General features: G+C 35.8%; 1 protein-coding gene across 15 annotated transcripts in view; it reads left to right on the top strand.

The window, feature by feature from the left end:
• The window catches only part of RALGAPA1 (Ral GTPase activating protein catalytic subunit alpha 1), a 135,020-nt gene that overhangs the window by 35,881 nt on the left and 75,051 nt on the right, over positions 1 to 24,088 (top strand). For 8 of the 15 annotated variants that reach the window (XR_008234504.1, XM_052782626.1, XM_052782624.1 and 5 more), the window contains 7 exons: positions 1,837 to 1,998; positions 6,386 to 6,526; positions 12,793 to 14,361; positions 16,280 to 16,404; positions 18,588 to 18,804; positions 19,959 to 20,135; positions 23,595 to 23,747. Coding sequence is in view for 14 of the 15 variants with exons in the window: in XM_052782626.1 (XP_052638586.1) it covers positions 1,837 to 1,998; positions 6,386 to 6,526; positions 12,793 to 14,361; positions 16,280 to 16,404; positions 18,588 to 18,804; positions 19,959 to 20,135; positions 23,595 to 23,747 (2,544 nt within the window). In the remaining variant the exon portion in view is untranslated. The remainder of the gene's footprint in view (positions 1 to 1,836; positions 1,999 to 6,385; positions 6,527 to 12,792; positions 14,362 to 16,279; positions 16,405 to 18,587; positions 18,805 to 19,958; positions 20,136 to 23,594; positions 23,748 to 24,088) is intronic. The other 7 variants (XM_052782634.1, XM_052782635.1, XM_052782637.1 and 4 more) reach the window with 5 other exon arrangements.

Here is a 24,088-nt window from a genome sequence, read left to right as displayed (position 1 = left end):
TTTCTCTGTAGTTGACCCTGAGAGGTTGTTCAGACCACCATGCATTTTTGTTTTCCTATACTATATATCTTTCTTCTTTTTCTTGTGGTTTAGAAAAAAGAAAAAAAAAAAAAAAAGAGAGAGGAGTCTGATGTCAGATAAGAATGTGTATAGTTATTTGACTATAGGCTTAAAAAACATTCTGAATCATCTGTATCACCCATACAGAGCCACATGAGAAGAGTTCGTGTTAGCCTTCAGTAATAGAGTTCCAGAGAAAGCCTCTGTTGTTATATGTGAGTTGCAGAGTTAAATCCAGCTTTGGAAGTAATAAATACCATACAAATTATGCCAATTTCTTTGGCCCTGTTTATTAGCTAATAATAATGAACATGTTGTACTAGTGCTCACTTTCCAAGAAGATGCCCTTTTAATGATTGTAATTGTTTATCAAGTATAATTTTTGTTTACATGAGTTCAATTGAGAGCAGCCCTGAGGAGAAGGACTTGGGGGTGTTGGTTGACGAGAAGCTCAATGTGAGCCGGCAATGTGTGTTTGCAGCCCAGAAAGCCAACCGTATCCTGGGCTTCATCAAAAGCAGCGTGACCAGCAGGTTAAGGGAGATGATTCTGCCCCTCTACTCTGCTCTGGTGAGACCCAAGCTGGAGTACTGCGTCCAGCTCTGGGGCCCCCAACATAAGAAGGACATGGGCCTGTTGGAGCAAGTCCAGAGGAGGGCCACAAAGATGATCTGAGGGCTGGAACACCTCTCCTATGAAGATAAGCTGAGAGAGTTGCGGTTGTTCAGTCTGGAGAAGAGAAGGCTCCAGGGAGACCTTAGAGCAGCCTTCCAGTACCTAAGGGGGGCCTACAGGAAAGCTAGAGAGGGACTTTTTACAAGGTGATAGGACAAGGGGTAATGGCTTTAAACTGGAAGAGGGTAGATTTAGATTAGATGTAAGGAAGAAGTTCTTCACTGTGAGGGTGGGGAGGCACTGGAACAGGTTGCCCAGAGAGGCTGTGGATGCCCCATCCCTGGAAGTGTTCAAGGCCAGGTTGGATGGGGCTTTGAGCAACCTGGTCTAGTGGAAGGTGTCCCTGCCCATGGCAGGGTGGGTGGAACTACATGATCTTTAATGTCCCTTCCAACCCAAACTATTCATTGATTCAATGTGGATAAGGAAATACATTGCAAATAGTCTTTAGTTCACTTTTTTTTTTTTTAGAGAGTTGTTTTTGATAGCTCCTCATATGAGCTTTATTTACTTCAATATAAATGTCAAATCTGAATTTGCTCCATCTTTTCTTAATTTTAGTACAGTATTTTTTCGTGAATTTCCAAAGAGCCTTGTTCTCTGAGCCCATCATCCCATTTTTTTTGCTTTTGCATTTTGTGTTAAAATATTTTGTCATCTTTATTTCATGTTCCTCAAATGTCAGGGATTATTTGGAAAAAAACCCACAATATTAGTAGTCTGTAATGTATCATTTTGTGTGTCTTCTCTAACAGGAACAGCAAAGGAAGAATTTCTGTAGTTACATATTTTATCAGGCTACAACCTTTGTAAACCCAATTTTCTTGTGGTTTTACACTTGATCCATCAGGAAAAAAAAAGCACAATAGTTTAATAGCACCAACACTTCTGAAAAAGTTTGAGTATCCCTCAGTGTTAATGCTGGCTGAGTAGGCTTATATATTTAAAAACCAGTAATGAGCTGTTTAGCTTTTGAAATCATGCTTGCTTTGATAACATAATTTATTCTATCCAGCTTTAAAACTCTTGGAAAGAGCACAGCTACAAATATCTGATGATACCAGAATAGAAGTGAATAGATTTGCAATTCTATTTTTGCAGGAGTTGGGCATGAATTCCCAAAATCTTCAGTTGATAAGTCCTTTTCTAGAGGCTGGAGCCGTGATCAGCCTGGACAAGCACCAATGAGACAACGCAGTGCTACAACCACTGGCTCTCCAGGAACAGAAAAGGCAAGAAGCATAGTACGGCAGAAAACAGTTGGTACGTATCTGTAAAAGCTAATATAAGTGACGTTTGAGAAAGGGTAAGGAATTAATAACTGACTTTTTTAGCAATGTGGATAACTTCTCTCCACAAAGTACACTATCTATAATAATGAGTTAAATGTGTAAATTATGCAGCCTTATGTGCTTAGAGGGTAGCTGAATAGCTTGTGGTTACTAGAATCACAGTTACTGCAAGTAAGTTTGATCACATGCCTAAGCTGGGTTGGAAAACAATACTGTTCTATGTATATGAAAGAGAAAAAATTGGGAACGGTTTGAGCAATAGTATGGATAGGTGGGTAATAGAAGGCTTTTTAACTGTGTGTTTTCATAAACTGTGCAAAAAAATAGGTTGAGTATTTTCCAGCTGTGCAAAGTGTGACAAATACATATATGTCTGCATAGTTTATAAAATGTGTTGTCTGAATCTTGCATTAATGAAAGATTGGCACAGGTGTGTGCAGTTCTCCATTTCTGAAGTCATCGATTTCTCAACTTCATTACTTGCGCTTCCTGTGTTAGAAATGAGTGATGCTAAACAGTGCTTTAGGTGGATCGCTCAAAAGAAGACTCATTTATGTTTGTATGATTTGCTTAGAATATCTTAACATGAACTGGACTACAAATTTCTTTACTCCTGTTGTCTCATCTTGATGATCTCAGTGCTATTCCTTATGTGAAGGAAAATTAAGCTGGTTTTACTTTTCATTTAAAAGAAGAAACTTTGAAGGATTATCTCTTGCTTTGTTACTATCTCTGTAGAAGTAGTGGCTTCGGGCATTGTGTGGTGTTGCTTCACTGATACTTATTGGAAGCAGGTACATTCTGACAGTTTTAGAAGCTGGGGATGCATATTGGCAGTTGAATATATAATTGTGTTTCAGAAATTAACATTTTCTTTCTTTTTCAAAAAAGAATTTTTGGAAATCAATTTGCAATTTTTTTTAAGTCGCAGAGGTTATTTAGCCAAAGGTTTTATTTGAATATTCTTCAAAATTCTCCATTTAAAAAAATTGTTTCCTTATAAGGCTATTGGGGGTGTGAGAGAGTTAATTCTTCTATAAGCAGTACAAACACGTGAGAAAATAAAGTCACTACTCCAAAATTTCCTGTCTTTTTCTTGCATTCAAATGCTACACAGCTTTTCCTGTATCTCATGCTTGACAGCACCTAGTTTGACTAAAGTTTTTCTTATGCATCACAGATACTTTATATGTAATTTCTACTTCTCTGTAGATAGTCTGCGATTAACTGTTGTGGTGTTTTTGTTTTGAATCTTAATTATCTTAACAAGGTAAAGCTTATGTTAAAATTTCTCCTTCCCAAATTGTTAATATTTCAGATATTCTGTCAGAAGCTTATGTTGTTTGGTCAATTTATTAATGGTTTTGTTTTGCTGCTATTTGAAAGATGGCTATTTATATGATGTTAGCCCTAAAATGACTGAAATTTATCCTAATCAAGCTATATATTGACCTGGTTAGCAGCAAACTAATCTGATTTTAGTTTCACTGTACTTCAGCTTCCATGGTTTTGTTCCTTTCCTCCAATTATCTTACATATTTGATATTAATAAGCCAAGTTTGTATTACTGTCACCACTTAAAATTTCAGCTCCATTCATAGTGTAGAATACCATCTGTGGACAAGCATCACAGCATTAGTAGGGTGATTTTAAAAGACGAAAAGCCCAAAAAGAGTTGCCAGAGCCAGAATCCCAAACTGTTCAGTTTTTTAAAATACTAATGAAGAATATATTACAAAAGCATATGTCTTAACTGTCTGCAAACAGTTGCTTGTTATTGTCTCTCAGGTCTGCTAAGAGCTGTTGGGATGCTTCTTAATCTGTGCCAGTTAACACAGGGTCACATAATAAAAAAAACTGGTTTATAGTCACAATAAGTAAAATTTTCTACAGAACATTTTGCTGCTCAGATCTTCTCTTTCAGTTTAACATTAGCTCCACAAGCTAAGTCTGGAACTGAGTCAGACCTCAGATATGTTGCATGATATCTGATATGTAGTATATTTCCTTTGATCGTGAGTAATATACTCTTTATATCTGAGTAGGGGGGATGTGCATGTTGAATATTTTATGGTAAGAAAAAGCTGGGTTTCTTTTTCATCTGTTTTATGTTGTACACATTTTGTGTACATCTGTGCACCTCTGTTCTTGAGCCATCCTCATGCCAGCACACATTTATTGCTGCACCAAATTTGTGTGTTATGTGTGTGTTACTCAAATAAAAATCACAGCTTTTCTGATATGCAGTGTGTACATTTTTAGCCTGAACTTATGTAAAGTAATTTTTGGAAAAGGGCCTTTAAACTTGATATGCATATGGGTTGAAAAATCTTCTGTAGGGCTAGGTACAGAATTTGTGACTTAGGCAGCAGATTCTAGTCCTACAAAAATAGCGGATCATAAAGAATTTAGTAACCTATTGTTCTGCTTTTGTCTATAGACAACAGTGGAAGGTTATAAACTGTTAAATAACTAGTCTACATTCTGGTATTAATTAAGTCTGTGTCTACTTAACTACTTCAATGAATGTGACAGATTTTATTTAAAATAAGAATTCACTGAGATCACATTTTCCTTTTACAGGATCTCAAAGCTAATTTTGCTTTCAATAATAATACACTACAATTTTTCCTTAAAAAGTTTCCGTAAAATTTCCACCTTCCAAATTGTAAATGGGTTCTGCCCCCCCTTGCTAGTATCAATGTAACATGGTGGAAGAGATCCAGTCAAATTACAAGAGACGCTTTATGTTAAGATTTGTAGTCAACACAGTATCTGATCTCAAAAGCTTGCTTTATTTAGAATCGTAGCATCGTTTAGGTTGGAAACGACCCTTAAGATTTACTACATAGCTTGCTATTTTTTCTCTTGCCTACATTAATTTTAAGATGCACAATGATGAATGTAATGCATCTATCACTGTATCCTGAATCTTATTATTGTATCTCTTAAACAACGACATGTTAAAGCCTTACACATAATTGCCCCCTTTTTTTTTTTTTTTTTTAATTTGTTTCTGTCTTATAAACTAAGTTTAACAGAGAATGGCTTCAGTCTTAAAACGTCTGTCTTTCTGAATTGTTTTTTCAAACTGGTGTTAAGACTCCACTTAAGTTGTGCTGCATTTGTCAAATGTGTTTTCTGCTCTATGTACATTGACCTACTCAAGTTATCTGCATGTTGCTGTTAGGGACAATTTAACCTGATTTAGAAGTGTGATGTGCTCAACTTTCACTGCACTCCATTTATGTACTTCTGATTCCTATACAGATCAGGAGCACTAAGATTCTAAGTCTATATTCCGTGTTGTTTTGAAAATATACACAGAAAAGATCAAAGACATATTAAATATTGTACTGACAATATTTATGTAAGATGCACTGAAGTTTCCTTAGAAGAAGTTTATCAGCAACTATTTTAAAACAAGTTACCAAATTTGCAACAGTTTGAAAAGGAAGCTGCTTGAAACAACATTACTTTTTGAAGAACTTCAAGTGTACTTTGAGAGTGAATGCAGTATCAGTTCTTGCTATGTCTTACTCTGACAAAGGAAAACAGATGTCATAAAGATTAATTTTAAATCTGTTAGAAAAGCTGCAGATATTACCTTGATCCTGATGCCACAATTCTCATGTAAGTTTTACATTCCATAGGACTGTTGGCAGGATGTGAGATACAAAAAGGTGAATTAGGATCAGTTCAGCAAGATTTATCCAGTATTGATTAAAAGCCAGACCCTATGGTTAAGAGACAGTTTAATGCTTTTTGTTGTCAAACCATTTCACTTCAGTCACTTCATTTTTAATTTGGAACTATAACAAGTTGTATTGCGAATTTCTCCACACAGAACTGGTCATTTTCTCCTTATGCCTTTGAATCTCTTTTGGAGAATCATAAATTCAAGAGTATGTGTATATGTAAAATTCAGAGATGGTTTTTCAGGAGTAAACCAAAGGAAACTAGAAAAATGCAAATGTAGTGTAAGTTGCTTTTTCTGTTAAAAAATTTCAAGTTCTGAGTGCTTGTGGAGTGACTTTGATTTTTCAACCCCTGATGCAATGGGAAAAAAAGTGTTAATCAGTTTCTTGATTTTGAATGCAAAATCTCTGTAATCGTCATAATAAAGGCATTGTTGCTGCTTTACATAAAAGTTAAAAACTCAAAATGTCTTATGTGTCCACTGATTTTTTTCTTTCTTACAGCTCTGCCAATATCTGCCGTGCTGAAATGTTTTAATTTTTGAATTTTCTTCCTTTTTATCTTTGTTTTCTCTGTTGCTGCTTTTTCTGTGACACAAGCCTTTCATTATAGTCACTCTTCTTTTTTCCTTCCCCACTTCTTTCTTTTCCTTTTTAAAGCCATGAGAAGCCGATCCATTGGTGAATGTGCTCTGCCATCGGCCTATATACGCAGTGCTAAAAGTGCTCCTGTTCTGATCCATACTTCCAAACCCTTCTTGCCTGATATTGTTCTCACTCCCCTTTCTGATGAGCTTTCAGGTAGTGCCACCTCTGCTAATTTCTGCACCCCCTTTATCACTTTTTTAAACCTTCTGCTTTCAAATTCTGCTAAATCATTAAATTTTTCAAAGTAAAAATACTTGGGGGATGGGGGGAGAGGGGAAGAGATTAAGAATGAATATTTTGAGCTATGTAAAATACCATGCTATTTTGCAATTCATTCTGGAACTGTTAGAAGTTAGTGCTGTGCCAATGTTTACTATCATAAAAGTGAAAATTGGAGAAATCTCTTGCTTTTTCAATTTATTGGTAAACAGTAATATAGCATCTGTATACCAGAGAGTACAATTAATCTAAAGTTTTTATTTGTGATGAGTGAGGGAGTGAAAGGAAGAACTTAATTTTACTTTGATTTGCCATTTACATCTTTCTGCGTAAATGTTTTAATTCAGTGTCATGAATGATAATGTTATACTTTAGCTCCCATGAAAGAAGAATGTCTGAAGTATATGGTATCATATAATATGTTTTACAGTATGCCTGTTTTTCATTAATATATAAAAACATTTAAAAATCCATGAAGTTTGGAATTCTGAGGTGCTGTGTTTTGGTGGTGTTTTCCAAATGATCCATTTTTTACAGAGTTGTAGTTTTCCTCAACATCATGTTTGGTCCAGCAGGGTGGTTGGCTAGAAGTTTGACAGTAGTTTTCTTTGGATAATTTTCTTTGAACAAATACGTTCAGTGATTAGAATTAGCACGTATTTTAGAAATGCATGCATGAAAGTTTACAAATAATGATTTTTTTTCTTTTTCCTGCGCTCCACCTATTACATAGGTGTAAATTAGTGGCGTGTTAAGGCTGACAATCATATTATGCCTTTGTCTCACTAAGTGGGAAAAAAAAAGTACAGTGGGAGGACTATATATAGAGTCAAAACTATGTATAAATATAAGGACTTAATGGCAAAATTTCTCTAAGGAAGATAAGGTTTTTTGGGGGTGGGGGTTTTTTTTCTGTCTCTCCTGCCTGCCTTTGTTACTCAAGAAGTATCAAGAACTGTATTTTCGTAATTGTATTTTGTTATGTGTCCAAAATTAAGTCGTCTTGTTGTGAAACTGAAACTTGGTGCCTTAGTATTCAATCTGAAGACATAAATGGAGAATCAGGGAACTTCAAGGAACCCACTCTAGAGAGACCAGACTTTCACAGTGAAAAATTATAAAGTATTTGAACGCAAATCTTGACACCACAAATAAAGAATGATAAAATACAAATTATATGTAGTAAATTACTAAATGCGTGAGTGCAAAGGATGTCTCTTCTGAGATATAAATTATTAGAACTTAGAAGATAGGGTTTTTAATAGGAATGATACATGAACAACCTATTAGGAAATATATCTTACCTGGCCATAACATTCTTGGAAATAGTCAATTCTTAATGAAGATCTTAAGAGCACCTGCAGAAGGGAATGAGCTTTCATATTGAAGTATTATTTTGTCATATAGTCACTGATACTTAATTATCCTGTCTTAAAGAAGGCAAAAGTGCTTTTGCAGTCAGTTTTATCATCCGTGTTTCTGAAAAGTCCTGGCTTGCATCTTACTTCTAATGTGTCCCAAACCTGATGGTTCTCTTGCTATTATCCTTTCTGCTGATACTCATCTGATAGAAAAACTGCACGACCAATGTATTTCTTAAAAGTGAAATAATTTTACAGACCTTTGCATTTCTAACATAGAAAGTCCTAGGCACTTCCCGGTTTTGATGTCTTCTCCAACAGATGGGTGTTGAAGCAGCTTCACAATGTGCCCAAGAATCTTGAATATTGACAGAAGACTAAAAAGTTCTAGGGAAGAAAGCAAGCCGTTAGACTGTTGATGGGGAAGTAGCAGAGTAAAGAAAAAACTATCCACTGGATCAGAGTGCATTTTGCTCTTTTAATTTTCTGATTTTTTTTTTTATTGCACTCTCTCTCTTTCTTTTTTTTAAAATATGGAGCTTTATAATTTTCCTTGCCTTTTCTTCTTACAGTAAATATATTTGTATCTGAAAGTCTTCTGTGTCTAGATATACAGCATGTAATTTGGGAAGTAATCAAATTGTTTCTATCATAAGCATGCTTTAGGTAATGAATGATGTTTAGCTAGCTGTGACAGCCCTTCCTCTTATTTCATGATTATATGAATGTCCCTGTTATCCAAACTGACTTTCAGATCCAACATAACTTGAAGGAGAGGATATTTCAAATGAATAGGATGCCCTAATCTTAAGTTTTCTGAAGTAGTATTCAGGTCCTTTTTAGCTGTGAAACTCCTCATTGAAAGATTGACTCACTGAACACTGGGGAATCTTGACAGGTAGTCCAAAAGAAAGCATTTATGCAAAACCTTTACCTTATGTATAGTACAGTATATAAATTTTCAAGAGTAAGGCAGAACACCCCACTATAATTTGTTATTTATTGAGACATAATGTTTCTGCTTGAAGATCAGTCAGTAGGTTAACAAAATTTATTGCAAAAGCTCAATATTGACATCTAGTCATCTAGCATCATAGAGGATGCTTTTCTTGAGACTGTAATTCCTTCATGTAGTTTCTAAGTTATGCTATATTTCTGTGTGCAGAATATTTGCAACTTTTCAAATAGGATCCAGAAAGTGGAAGTGGAGATTTATGCTCTAACATGTTTACTTAGGAAACTGATTTGGTATAGTGCAATTGTTGCAAATCTGCAATATTCAAAGAGCTTTTCTTTTAACCTGTTAGAATCATAGGAAATCCAGTCTTGCACGTTTACATAGCAAAATAACCATTCATTCCTGGAAGTGTTGAGGATATTCAAGTACAAGACCACTCATGAAAAAAAGTGTCGGTGAGATGTAGGCAAGATTCCTGGAAGCAATGGGCCACAACAGCAGACTAATGAATTGCAGATGGGAGACTTTTCCTTGTCCACTGGGACTAAAAGAATCAAAGGAAGTATTAACATGAAAGGGAGATGTATATTAGCCCTTTACAACCTTGCTTCCTAATCAGTAAGTAATCATTAAGATGAAATATAAAGAAATCATAATTGTAATGTCAATATGGCTGTAATTATTCTTTAATACCTGAAACTCACACAATGAGTGTGTTCTTATAAAAGAATTGAAATGAAAGCTGAGAAGCAAAACATGTTATTTTTTTTTCCACTTTCTGAACTAACTTTCCACAATTAAATATAATCCTGTCTCAACATTACATGGGAATCTTCTACTTGCACTCATTCTGTCTTGCCAGAATGTGTCTCTCCATGAGTTTGTATTTTAGCTTACCTATCTCCACACTTGATGCTGAAAAACTACCTTTCTGCCTTTTAGCAGAAAAAGGAGAGGTAAGGTTGATTTAAGGAAAGTTGTGATTGGGTGAGATTGGCTAGAGCTACCAATTTCAATCTCTTCCTCACTGTAACATATTAGGAACCAGGCCAGCATTTCTTCTAAGTATGTGCTGTGTGTTAGATACACAGCCTTCTGGCACACAATTGCAATGTAGTTAATGAAAACTCCTTAGGAGTTGATGCTGTCCCAATTTGACTGTATACCTGTGTGCAAGGGTGAGCCCTGGTTGTGAAGGAGCTGTTTCTTTGGGTTTTTAAACATTGTCTGTATTTTTAGTGCTGATATTTCAATAGCAGTATAGTTGTCATTTCCTTAATTTCTTCCTCTGTTCTACAAAAAAGAAATCTCTATTGGCACAAGCACTACATGTTTGTTTGAAAATGTTTGTGTACTTGTATGTGCTAGTCATGCATACATGAGCACCTAAAATTAATACTGGATCAACATTGAAATAAATCTAGCTGAATTTATTTCAATCTGTGGAGCTGCTTGGCATGCATTTGGAGTTCTCCATCCAGTAATTTTTAACATCCTAGAAAATCATAATCACTGCATGCATGCACAGTGTGCAATCCTTAGGCTGCTGCTTTAGGTAAGCTTGAGTTTATAAAAGGTATGAAAGATGCATATTGAGGGCTCAAGATGAGATCGGTGTATCATAGTTACATACATTAATCTCATACATAATGCTATCATACATATTTTTGACTGAATGCTATGGTCCTTTCTTTGCAGCTGTAAGAAATAGCTTTGAGGCTATATAAGCATAGCCTGTGTTAATCTCTGCCTAAGTCAATAGAGAGTTTGAAGTAACAGCTCCAACTAGAGAGAGATACCATTCATCTCAGATGGTGTTAATTCATGTAGTTAGTAATAAGCTGAACAAGAACAATGATGAGAAATTTGTTGCTTATCAAAGCTGAAGAGAGAGGAAAGGGATAATAAATTGTGCCTTACATGATGACTTTCAGTTCATGTTTATTTTCTGAAATAGCTTGGATGTCTACTCTCTTTTTCCAATACAGACATCTCTATTTCCTGTCTAATAGCTTCTTTACAGTTAGTAAACTTTGTATCAGGCCAAACTCTAGCTTTCAGATTTTAACTTCTCTGAAAAATTGAGCATGGAAATACCACTTTTCATCATTTTCCAACACATACTTTTAGTTAAGTACAGATGTATCTCTTGCCTCCAGTTTATAGGCTTTGCTCAGAAGGAAAATATGAGAAAATTCAGCTCCAGCTCTAACATTCTCAGAAAAGTGAGCACTTTAAAACAGGTTTTTAAGGTGACTTCAGATTATCATTATTAAATATTACTGAAATAGGTATAGAGATCCATGAAGTAATAAAATGAAATATTTTTAAATGAATTCATAATTTCTTTATTTTGGCAGTAACACATCAGATTTAGGGGAGGGAAAGGGGCTTAAATTTTGTGCTGATTTTAAGTAAATTTACCATTGCAGTTCTGAAGATAAACCCCCCAGATAGAACAACAAGGTAAGTCTGTTTATTGTGGCAAATAACTCTTGGTGTTCATTTAAGCTCTTTATTGTTATTCCTGACTTTAAAAACATATCTACAACTTTTTAAGTGGTAGGTAGTAAAAAATAAATCTGGGGAATAAAGGATTCTATCAAAAAGAAACCAACAGAAAATTGAGAAGTCTGTTACTACCTTACTGTTCAAGTGCCTATACCGTAAAAAGACTGCAAGGGATAGCATGAATTCTTGCGATTAGTTGAATTGTCTGTAAGAGACGCTTAGTCTTGCCTACACGGGTGATTTGATAGTATGTAGTGTTTGTATAACAAACGTATCAGGAAATCTGAAGAGGAGCGTGAAGCTTCTTTATTGTGGTGGATGATGTGAAGTGAGCTGAAGATACTTCTGTACAATTCCTAGGTGATCCATGTTGGAACTGCAGCTTTCATTACAGTTAACTATGATTTGTACTGATGCTAACATATTAGCAGTCTTCAGAGAGACAAGGAATCACTAATTTAAATGGTCACAACAAATGTTCTGGTCTTTTCATAAACAAAAGTGGTTTTACTCTTAATATTAACTGTTTTGAGGTTGCAGGATGTTTTTCAGTAGCAGAGTCCTTAATTTGGTGATTCTCATAAATGTGACATTTGCTTGAGTAAAACTGGAAGAAGAGGGGGAGGTAAGCCTCCATTAAGTATTTAGTTTCACATTTTGAAGATGAGAGACGAAACATCCTTTTAGGGAAAAAGGGTATATCTTTATCCATTATGTATAGTCATCTTTTCCGTATAGGGCCAGCTCTTCCCTGTCATTTAAAAGCTTTAGTTTTTAGTTATACACTGTATTACATATGCCATAATAGTCATATTGTATGATAGTATTCTTTCTGATATTTCAGTAATTTATGTATATTCATACATGTTATGAAAAAGCAATAGTTTGCCACTTCAATAGACAATTCTAATTTTCCAGAAAGCTTACTGGTTCTCTTTGGAGTTGTGCATTTTTCTGAAGATGTAAATTCCTTGAAGGGTACTACTGTTAAGCTAATTTGTATTCCAGGTAACCATTTCCTGAACAAGGTAGCTGGAATAATATTGGCTGAATTATTGAAATTATTGGCACAGCCCTAGCTTTAACTGTATTTCCAAACGTTCCATGGTCTCACTGTTTGTTCTCATGCATGTTAACATTTAAAACTGTGTTCTGATGGTCTAACTCATTTATATTACATTCTGTACTGGATATTATGTGCGTGTGTTTTTAACACTCTAGTACTGGAAAAAGTATTTTTGTTGTACTTAAGAAAACAAGGCTCTGGACTTTCCTGGCTTTTAAAGTCACGTAATTAGGATGTAGTGGTAAATAAATATTGTCTCTGTATGTAAATTTTAGTGCATGTTACATATACTTTTTTCCTACAGACATTGATGATGCTCAAATTCTTCCACGTCCACCTCGAGTCAGACATTTTTCACAGAGTGAGGATGCTCCAAGTGAAGTTTTTGGTGCATTAAATGAGGAACAGCCACTGCCACGAAGCAGCAGCACCTCTGACATCCTGGAACCATTCGCAGTTGAACGAGCCAAAGGTGCAGTTCCTGTCATTGACAGTTCATCCCATCATGCTCCAAGCTTACAGAGTTCCACTGAGACCTCTTCAATGCATAAATCCACTGAAAGCCATATCACTGATACAAATAGCAGAGAGTCCTCCTTGGAAGTTGGGGATAGTATTTATGACCATCTTTGTCATTTAATAGGGCCGGTAGAATTTGCAAACACAGCCTTTGAACAAAGCCAATATGTTGACCTTGAAGGTGAAGATGATCTCCTTTCCTCTCTGAGAGAATATCTTAAAGAAAAAGAAGAACTTTGCAGTAACTTTGAGATAGATAAATGTGAGGCTTCTGCTCACGAAGTTGATACATCAGTAAATAGGAATGATAGATTACCACTGGATGGATTAGAAAATAGAGATCAGACTGGTCAATGCACGAATAGCATCATTGTTACAGAAAGAGCCAGTAACACAGAGCTGCACCTAGAACAAAACCAAAGTGGCTTTATAAGTAATATTGCACCTACTCAAGTAGACATTTTTACAAGAAATCAAGCACTCGATAAAGCCAGGCAGTTAAATATTGATCAACAATACGAAAGCGTGTTTGATCATGGGTCAAGTAGTCCTAGCAGCAAAGAAAGGAAGAGATACCTGTACAGGCAAGCAGCCACTGAAGCTGATGTAGATGTAGTTGTGGAAGCAGCGGTAGCTGAAAAGCATAAAAGTGCCCAGTTAAATGAAAAAGTAACCAACTCGCGTGTTATGCATGCAAAGAAAATTCTTCCTAAAGCACAAGTTAACCCTCAAATGCCTTACATCACAGGCACAAGCAAACTGTCACCAACTAAAAGGAGTATATCTGAAACTGTAACTCATAGGGCCAAAATCATGAAAATAACGACTAAAAAAAGAAATAGTGTTCATGTTACTTTTAGGCCATCTACAGAATCGGTTCAATTTTACAACCCTCTTGAGAGCAAAGAGGCTGCTTGGAAAGCAAGACTTCGTAAACTTGGTGGCTTCAGTAGTAGCAGTAGTAGTAGCAGCAACAGCAGTACCAGTGCAAGCACCAGCTCATCATCTGTCACAGAGCTGGTTAGACCTGGAATATATAGACCTCTAGATGCGATCAATGCTGCTTCAGCTGGCAGCAAGCAAATTAAGGAATCTACAGAAACTCAAGCAGCCATGTTGCAAAAAGAAGGTATTGCAGTTAATCAGTTCCATAATCGTAGTGCCTTTAGAGCATCAGGTCAGGAGTCAGCACAACAGCAGGGCTCCCTGGGTGGTGTTTATAAAACTGTTGTACATGCTCTTTCGAAGCCGAAGGCAAATGTTTCCCCACAGAGGCAGAACAGAATGCCAGCAGAGGCTCCACTGAGGGATCTGTACAGTCATGTAATGGGCTATTTTGGAAGGAAAGCTGCAGGTGAGCACTAACAGTGTGCAGAGCGCAAAAGGAGAAAGGCAGCACCAGTTTGGCTTAATGCAACTGAAGCAAGCTCTGATAGCAATCAAAAGGCTTTGGGATGATCACTGCTTTCCCTGTTTGGTTATGCATGCGCCTACAGCCAGCTGATTTTTCTCCCAGCATAAGTTACTTTTACATACTTTAAATTACTAATTTCCCTTTTCAAGATATTTAGTTGAACCTCTTTGCTGCTGAAGACCATCAGGTTAGGGAAGAGGAAGAGACAGTAAATGACCTAATAAAGGATTAAGCCTTGAGAGTTTTGAATTTTCATCCACCATGCAGAGCCTTAAAATTCAGCCTACTGAATGATTGGCATATGTATATTTTATCAGAATGTGCTATTCCACTCTGAGTGTAGCTTGTTTGTCAGAATCGCCTGGCTCTCGACCAGCTAGGTTAAACTAATTGTATTTCTGGTTCATTTAGTGTGTTTTCTTCTTCCTCCTCCTCCTCCTCTTCCTCCTTTTCCTCCTCCAAAACAAAAAAGCCCCTCAAATTTACATTTGGAGGTCAGTTTAGATAACTTTTAAAAAATGGTCCGGAACAGAAATCTATTACTGGAATGATTTCATTATGACAGTTCTCTGTGAGTCTAATCATAAGGTTTTGTTTGAGTCTTTTTCAAAACATGCTGTAGGCCTTTCTGTATTCATTCATCAAAATGGATGCAGTTACTTCTTTGCAACATCTTTCATTGCTTTCTTTTTTCTTGGAATCATGGATGTTCATGAAGGTCTCATGATAGTCTTTTTCCTGCTAACTATGAGACCTCTATGGACTGATCAAAAAAGAAGGCTGTCACTCTAATATCCATTGTCTTAGTTCACGTAACCTTAAATGAACAATAAATTAACTTTCAGCAGTAATGTAGGTTTTCTTTTTTCCCATTGTTATGCTGGCATGATTAACAGAGGATTCTGTAATGCATCCTGCATCGAGATGTTAATGCCACCTGAGGGCAGTCTTTGTAAGCACAGCACCACGAGAGCGTGACTGTCATGGGTCTCAAAAAAGCCATTTGCTGCTCTGCAGAATCCAGGCTTCTGAAAAAGAGAGATCTAGAAAGCACTAATTTTAGAAGTACCTTTTGTTTGAAATCTGTAGCATTTAACAGAGCCTCGTGATTAGAATAAACTACACTGTGGTCTCATGAGAGATGACACTGAGAGAAAAATTCTTACAGAGAAAACATGAACTGGAATAACTTGAAGACTTTAAAGGTGAAGATCATGAAGTCAGGTGTAACAGCCACAGTTAAATATGAACAGTATAGTTATATCAAAAATATAACACTGATAAATGAGTGAACTTAATTAATTGTTCATAACCATTGACCATCCAGAGTTTGAATTTTCATTCCGTGTACTAGCATGTAATTTTATTACGTAATAAACATTTTCTTCGCACTATTTATACTAACTGTATACAGTGCCACATTGACATTTGTCATTAGTACATACTACAGCCTAGTTTACTTTTTCCACTACATTGCTCTTCATTAGGAATGCAATGAAGAAGGACCCTGTAGGAATCATACAAAACTTTTAGGATTTATTACTTGTCATGATATGGAGGAAGAATATATGCTGTATCCTTAAAGCAAGCATTAACAACTTTGAGTAGTGCTTACCTATAAGCTTCTTGCTCTTAAAGGTGGTACTGGAAATCGACTAACCCTGCTTAGTGGGAAGAAGAAGCTGTACTAATTCTTAAAGTAGAATCTGCTTTAAAAGAGGGAAATTCTTAAAATGCATGTTTGGCCATTTTGATTTTTTTATTTCTGTTAATTAGCAGGTTTTTTCATTTGTTACCTTTTGTTTTGAAAATGTCTTGATGTGTTCTTTACTATATACAGTTGTTCATTTGCTTTTAGCTAATAGAGAGGACATGAGTCAAAAACTGCACCCTATTGATAGTGATATTGGCAGTAGCAATACAAATGTTCCTGACCTCATGGATGAATTTATAGCTGAGAGACTCCGCAGTGGTAGTGCACTGGTAAGCCTTTAAACTTCATACGTTTCAATATGTAAGTCTGCACATATGCATGAACTTGTCAATGACATTACAAATCAGTTCACTAAAATGTATTTATTTCTCTGGATTTCATGAATCGGGAAGAATTAAGAATATCAATTATTTCTTGCCTTTGACATAGATTCATGCTGTTTTATGGCATTTGTGTTTTCACATCTATTAAGTCTTCATTGTGGAAGCAATGCAGAAGTTACTGTCAGATGAACAGTCTCGTTGCATTAAATGGCCTTAATTTCAGCTGTAAAGATCTTTGTACACAGACACTTTCAGAATAATAGTTTATATGTAAATTTGCAGTCCTCAGTGTGGTATGTAGTTAGGTGCTGTGCTGTAGTATGGTACTATTCTCTACAGGTATAGTCAGTGCCAACAGGCTACGAGACTACACTAGTGTATGTTTTTCCTTCATTTTTTTATTTCACTTAGAAGCATTGAATAATTTCTTGTAAATAGTTCTCTGCTAGTTGAACCAACTTTTCGTGTGCTTTCTTCCTACACTTTTCCAGAAGTGTCACGTTGTTTGAAATGTCATAATGAGACATTTTAATCAATTTTAAGTGAAGAATTTCTGGTTACTGTTGAATGCTTACAGAATGAGACAACTGATTTGAAGAGATAAGGGGAAATATAAAAAAAAGTTGTAAATGAAGAACAGAATGGGTAACAATTTAAATGTAGTGTTTCAAAATTTTTCTACTTAGAATTTTTTAAGATTTTTTTTTAAGAAGATCATTTTAAGACATGCTTCTGTAGAAGGTTGTCAACAAGTGATTTAGTTGTTGCTAATAAGGGGCAGAAGAAGATTCTTTGAAGTGATTAGAAAAATTTTGTTTATTTATCATCATCTTTTATAAATGGCAAGAGAGGACCTATAGAGTTTGTCCAAATGTATGCTTTTTTTCTCTTTTGTATTGAACTCATGTTTATGAAACTTGTTGGTGCAAAGTGTTCTTGTTAGTAAGTCTTGAGTTACCAGACAAAAATGCTAACTTGAAGTCTATAAAAAAAAAGTTAACTTAGTGTGCAAATTAATAAAATAGAAATCATCACAGCTGGCCACGGAAGAAGGGAAGAAGAGAGGGAATACATAGATGGGCAAGAATATTGATTATTAATAGTTTAGACAAGAAAATTGATACTTTTCTTAGGTAGCAAAAAATAGCCAAGATAAGTTTGAATAAATATTTTGAAACTGCCTCTGATTTTGGAATCTAGCACACAAAAATAGATATGCTTTCTTAAAACAGAGTACCAACTTAAGTTTAGTTCTAGGTTATTGTATCTATTGTATGCTAAAACCTTGTACCATGAAAAGCTTGTCAGTCTGCGTAAATAATCAGTAGTAGGGTAGTAAAAGAATAGAGAAGTGACTGGGCCTAGTGTAAAGGGAAGTCATGTTCAGTCTCATAATGCATAAAGATTTCAAGCCATTTCATAAAATGGCTTTTATACTTTTATCTGTCTTCCCTCTCAAGAAAACAGTCCTATCTGTGAAAAAAAATGGCTTAAAGAAAGACTCCAAATAGAATACCACCTTACTTACATGAGCAAATCTATATGCCTTATTTCTGCTATATACTGTCTTTGGTGTCCAAGTCAATACCAAGGTTTTCGCTTAATCATAAGAAAATTAATGCATGAATTAGTAAGTTCATTTGCTTGTAGTGCACATAAAATTTTTGCTTGTAGCATGGTAGCCTATAGGCCAGAAAACACAAAATTCCTTGACATTTTTTTCTGCTTGTGTCTGGAACCAAGGTTAATGAGTTTTCTTTAGTAATTTAGACATAATCTGGAGATAATGTACTTTTTTTACTGTCTTTCTCTCTCAAGTCTTACCTAATACATTTGTGGCACATGCTAGTCTGAATCCTAGCCTTTTAAGGTATGTGCCCAAAAATTCATTGTGCAAATAAAATTTGTATTTATGAAATTCTGTGACTGCATGGGTTCTTCACTTACTGCTGCCTGTCTGGGGTTTTGGAAAGCCTTGGCTATGTATGTAGTATGATGACAATTTCTGGTTTAGGTACTTGTGAGCTATTTGTTATATTCTGATCTTTGCAAATGTGGGATTGCTTTTTCCATTTTATGTACATAAGCCACCAGGTTTGTAAGATGATTTATGTCTCTTCAATGTTTAGAATGTGACAAGAAGAGGAAGCAGTCCTGGCAGCCTGGAAGTTCCTAAAGACCTTCCTGATATATTGAACAAACAGAACCAAATGCGTCCTATAGATGACCCAGGCGTGCCTTCCGAATGGACCTCACCTGCCAGCGCAGGCAGCAGTGACCTCATCAGTTCAGATAGCCATTCAGACTCTTTCAGTGCCTTCCAGTATGATGGCCGCAAATTTGAAAGCAAGTATATTTTTCCAAAAGTAATAGCATTTTTGATTGATTGATTGTACATTTCCCTTTTCTTTCTTTTTTTTTTCTTTTTTTTTTTTGGTAAAGTTGTATGCCAGCAGTTTTCTGTAAAGTGAACTTATTTTGATTTCCCATTGAAATCATTAGCAAGTTAATGGAGCAAGCAGAGTTCTTGAGAGAGGCTATTGTGTTTATAGTATACTAAACAAAACGGCACTGGAATACTACTGTGCAAAAAGCAGAACAGTGAACAGAAGTTAGAAAGCAATATTGTCTTCTCCCTGGAGTGTATCCGTCTGTTTTGTATAAAATATAAAAATGAAAGGTTACTTATTTTGGAAGTTATTTTAGTTCTTTTGAAAATATTTAGGTAAAACTTAAAAGAAGGGCTTCTGATATTTTTACAGTGGTCTTTGTGTAGCTATAGATTAGTCGAGATACTAAATGTAACATCATGGTAAAATTAGTGTGTTTGGTAAAATTAATATGCTTTGTGTAATAACATAATGCTTTTCATTCATTTAATTTATCCATTCCCACTCTTGTTCAACAGAAGGGGTCATGATGTTTGCTAGGAATTATGACTTCATGTATTATGTAAGAGAGAAATAATGTTTATATGGTAGAATTTATTGAAGAAGTTACAAATTCTAGATATGTAGATGTTATGCAACTATGTGATGGTATTTAAACCTACATTTCAGTGTGATGCTTTTTCTTTAGTGTTGTAAAAGCTGTTTGTTAGAATATCATTTGCCATAATATTTTTAGTTTGAAGTTAGTGCTTCAACAACAAGCTTGGATATTTCTTCCAGCTTGCAAATAAATTCCTTAATGTATGTTTCCATTGTTTTTACTTTAGTCTCATGTAGGTGCACTTACAGCAACTAAACAGAATACAGGACATGCAATAGGAATGCCTTCTCCAGAAGTACAGTCACAGTTTTGTGACAGAAATGAGAATATTCATAATAGTCAATTACTTTCTGCTGTTACATTTTATGTAAATTTTGCAACTGTGTGTTAGTAGCATAGGAGATGTACGTACAAGTTTTCCATGGAGGATTTTGGAGGTCCTGAGCTTTTGATTTTTATATTAGTGGTATTTTTAGATTGTAAGTTAATACAGTGCTTTCCTCATACAGATTTCAGCTTTGGCACTGAGGCAGGGACACCAGCTTCCACTGACGTTGATGCAATTTCAGGACAGCAACAGAGCACCGAGGAGCAAGAAGTGGCCAGTCTAACTACACTCCACATAGATTCAGAAACAAGTAGTCTCAATCAGCAACCATTGTCTGCTGAAGCTGCAACTGTTACTGGTAAAGTAGTTAAAAAAAAAAAAGTAAAAAAAAAAAAAAAAAAGGCATCTATTTCAGAAATTTTCCACCCATCCTGAAGAATGCAAGTTCCAGCTTCTGCAATGAATCTATACTCTGTATAAGATGATTCTTGGATTTCAATTATTTTTTGATTGCTATTGAAAAGTAGTGTGTGAAATAACATGAGTGGAAAACCTTTGTCTGACTTAGTTACCCATATGATCCTTGGCTTGGTGCTGAATGTATTTTAAACCCTTCACGAGAAAAATCTATACAATTACCAGCGAGAAAACTCTTATCCCATAATGTATGCTAGATTTCTTACAAGTGTCCTTCTATTACTAGTAGTCAAATAGCTAATTTTCAGGAAGAGTTTTTTCCTTGGAAGGCTTTGACAGTGCACTTTCAAACCTGTGTAGTATCACACTGAAGCATCATGGGATTCTTTTATATACATCCATCGTAACCTCTCTCTATATTGTCTGTTGTGTAACTGGGAGCTTTTAATATGCAAAATGTTAGTTACTGTGCCATGTAAGATCAGTTTCATTTGTGTAACTTAAGAATTCTTTTTTGTTTAGTACGTTCCCTGTTGTTTTCATGAAAAAGTAAGCCTGTTAAGGAAGCAGTGTTTCACAGCCTCAGTTGATGAGCTTGAGGCTCCACCAGTTTACTTTGCAACTGTTTCTTGAGAGGGAAAATAACAATTCAGTTAGCAACGACCAAGTGATGCACTTAATCCAAATTGAATGGGCTCCTTTCTGAAAGAGAGAATCTTCCTCTCTGAAGAGCATTTGGAAGAACGGTCTCTTGCCAGATTTTGTAAATGAGAAGTAAAGACATCCATAGTCTTTTTCACACTCCTTGTTCCACGACTGTTACGCACTACCATTCCTGTTACAACCCTGGGAACAAGTACCTGTTTATCTGTGAAAACTTATACCTACATTCCGTGTCTTGTTCTCTGTAAGAAATCAAACTCTGCATTTTCAGAGATATTGAAAGAAATCTTTACTTCCCCTGCCACAATTTTTACTTTCTAAAATTGCCTTTCTGCTGAAAGAAGCATGTATGAGCTTTCTTGGATATTGTTGTTCAGCTTGTTCAACAATGTTCAGCTTGACTTTTGTTCTCTTCATTTTTACCTTTGCAGTGTGCTCGTTGAAAGTCCCCACAGAAAATCTGTTCTTTTTCTGTTTGCTTGTTTTTATATGTTAATAATTTCATTACTGTTTGATATTTTTGTCCAAGTTTGCACTATAATTGAATTGATAAGATTGCAATTAATGACTGAGTTGTCCATTGAGAGATTCTGTGGCTGTCTTTTCTTGTTGTTTGGACCACTGTTTTAGAGAGGCAGCTTTTGTGTGTCACATGCATTTAGCTGGGTTTCCTGAGGAAGCAAGACTTGTGCAATTACACTGTCTGTCTCTGTGTGACTGTTCCATGCCCCCAACAGTGTTGGAGCCCATTGTCTAATTTCTGCTAAATTGACATAGAAGAAAACAGAAGGACACTATTTTTTTTGAAGTTTTATGAAGGATAGGCAGCTCTCTAGTGAAAATTGCATGTATGTAGAGTCCCATGACAGGGAGGCTGCAACATGAATTCACTGTATTAGATACCAGCAAATCCATGCAGAAACTCAACCTCAAAACATGCTCGTAAGAAATGAGTTTTCAGTGGTTCTGCTGCTTAGAAGACTACTTTTTTCTAAATAGTTTTGCTGTGAAGGTTTTCGGGAGGCAAATTTCTTGGCATGTAGGCATTATTTCATATTCCTAGCAAATAATTGAGTTTACTATTGATTTCTGTTTCCTAGTCCTAGAACAAGTTGAACCCATAGTAGTCTCAGTCAAATTTGGATCTACATGTGCTGGAGTATCTTTTAGTGCTTCTTAGAAGACTCCAGTAGTTCAGCAAATTTTCCATAATTATTTCAGTCCATTCTCTTTCATCATTTGAAGGTCTGTTTCCCCCCCTCCCCTGCCCGCTCTTTCTCTCCATCTCATTCCCTTTCCTTTCCTCTCTATCCCACTCTCCCTTGCTTTCTCTCTTCCCCATCACTCTTTCTCACTCTTTCTCTTGATCTGCTTTCATCCATCCCCACTTAATGAGCTGAATGGAAGAGAAGTAGGAAAGTATTTCTCTGAACAGCTTTTAAGTGTGTATTTTACACTATCTTTGTTAGCATGTGGAAAACAAGTGGTCAGTGGTGAGAGGAGAGTATCATTACCTGTTGCCGTTAAACAGTAGTCTGTGTGTGAAGCAGTAGTGTCCATCTCTCCTGCACAGAGGTGTTGATTTAAATTGATGGTAAAAGCTTTATTGCCTTTGCCATTTAAATGAGATGGGGACCTTTGCAGTTTAACAATGTAATTAAGTTTGTTTACCACAATGTCTGTTCTGATAACACTGACATTTTCTGTCAAGTTTTTTAAATTTGTTGCTTTACAAGAAAGAACACTTCGCAGCCAATAATTTGAGAAAATTACTATTTTAAAAGACTCAGTTTTTCGTTGCTATCCCTAAAGTTCAGTTTATCTCCAATACTGAACTTCACATATCATTATAATATTTTTGGGTCCCAGTTACATTTATCCAAGAGTTAAAATTAATAGGTTTGAATTCTTCCATTGTAACGTGCTGATGTGTAGGGAAGTATGTGGTGAATATCTGTTTTCTTTTTTTCTGCCATCTGACTGTTCTGACAAAACTCAGCTTTTTATAATGATCATTAGGCAAATTCAGGAAGTGGAACTAAGGTAGTGCAGAAGAAAAGTACAAGTACCTGCTCCCTCTCCACAGATCTCTTGGTAGAGGAGAACAAATAGTTGCCTAGAGAGGATGCTGCTCAGTGGTGATCACGGAAAAAATGCCTTTGCAGCACTGCCATTCAAACACTTGTATTTTCCTGTCTTAGAGGAAATAACGTTCCTCTGACTTTACAGAGCTTTCCCTCCATATGGATTTTCGCAGCTCAATTGTCAGATAAACATCAAAAATTGTCTGTTACTGGTTTGAGCTTTTATTTATAAACAAACATGTATGCATCCATAAACCTTGAAGAGCACTTGTTCCAGGAAAATTTCTGCTTAAATGCTTTGCTGGAGAGAAATTTAGGTGAGGGAATGTGGAGAGAAATTTGACTGGTTGAGAACACTGAAAGTGCTGCAGAACAAACACATTTAAAATTATTTGGACCTAAAATAGAGCTCTGTTAATCCATTTACCCATCTGATTTTGATGTTCATCACTCAGCTTTCCTGCATGTAATTAGTTTTCTTTCAGAGCACCATTCACAGGGACATCTGCTTACAGTTTTTATATCTTTTTTTGCCCAGATTTGATATATAGAAGTAGTTCAGTTTTCTTTTAATGCTATGTTTAGACAACATTTCAGTAGCTCAAGAAAATAGAAAAGGCTTTTAAGGTAACTGTTAAAAATTGCATTTGCAGGGTCTGAAAGTGCTTCTCCAATCCAATCTGCTCTTGGATCCCGATCACAGACACCCTCTCCTGCCACTCTTCATGCAGATCATATTGAGCAGAAGGATCTGCAGCTGGATGAGAAGCTCCACCACTCTGTTTTACAGACGCCAGATGACCTAGGCAATATCTGGAATAGAAAATATAAACTTCTTCTTTCTTTCTTTCCAATGCCATATAGTGAAGTAGCTAGTATCACATTAGTTGTAGACAATCCTGTACAAGGCTATTTCATCTGCACTTTTAAAAATATTTAATTATGGTGATTTAAAAGCAAACAAAAACCTCTTGCATTTTATCTTGCATTTCATTGGAACTGTTAGCAGTGGATTAATAGTCCACACATTTATAATTGTTCTTTTTGATGCTTAGAGTCGTGGCAGCTTAATCTAATATGTGGCCCTGCCATGGACTGTTTTATTATTGATGTACAAATAATAAGACGTAATTTTAAAGTAATGTTA

Source organism: Harpia harpyja, chromosome 3 (genome assembly GCF_026419915.1).
Source record: "Harpia harpyja isolate bHarHar1 chromosome 3, bHarHar1 primary haplotype, whole genome shotgun sequence".
Taxonomy (NCBI): domain Eukaryota; kingdom Metazoa; phylum Chordata; class Aves; order Accipitriformes; family Accipitridae; genus Harpia; species Harpia harpyja.
The sequence above is the reverse complement of the archived record's forward strand: the minus strand, read 5'-3'. Positions and strand labels throughout refer to the sequence as shown.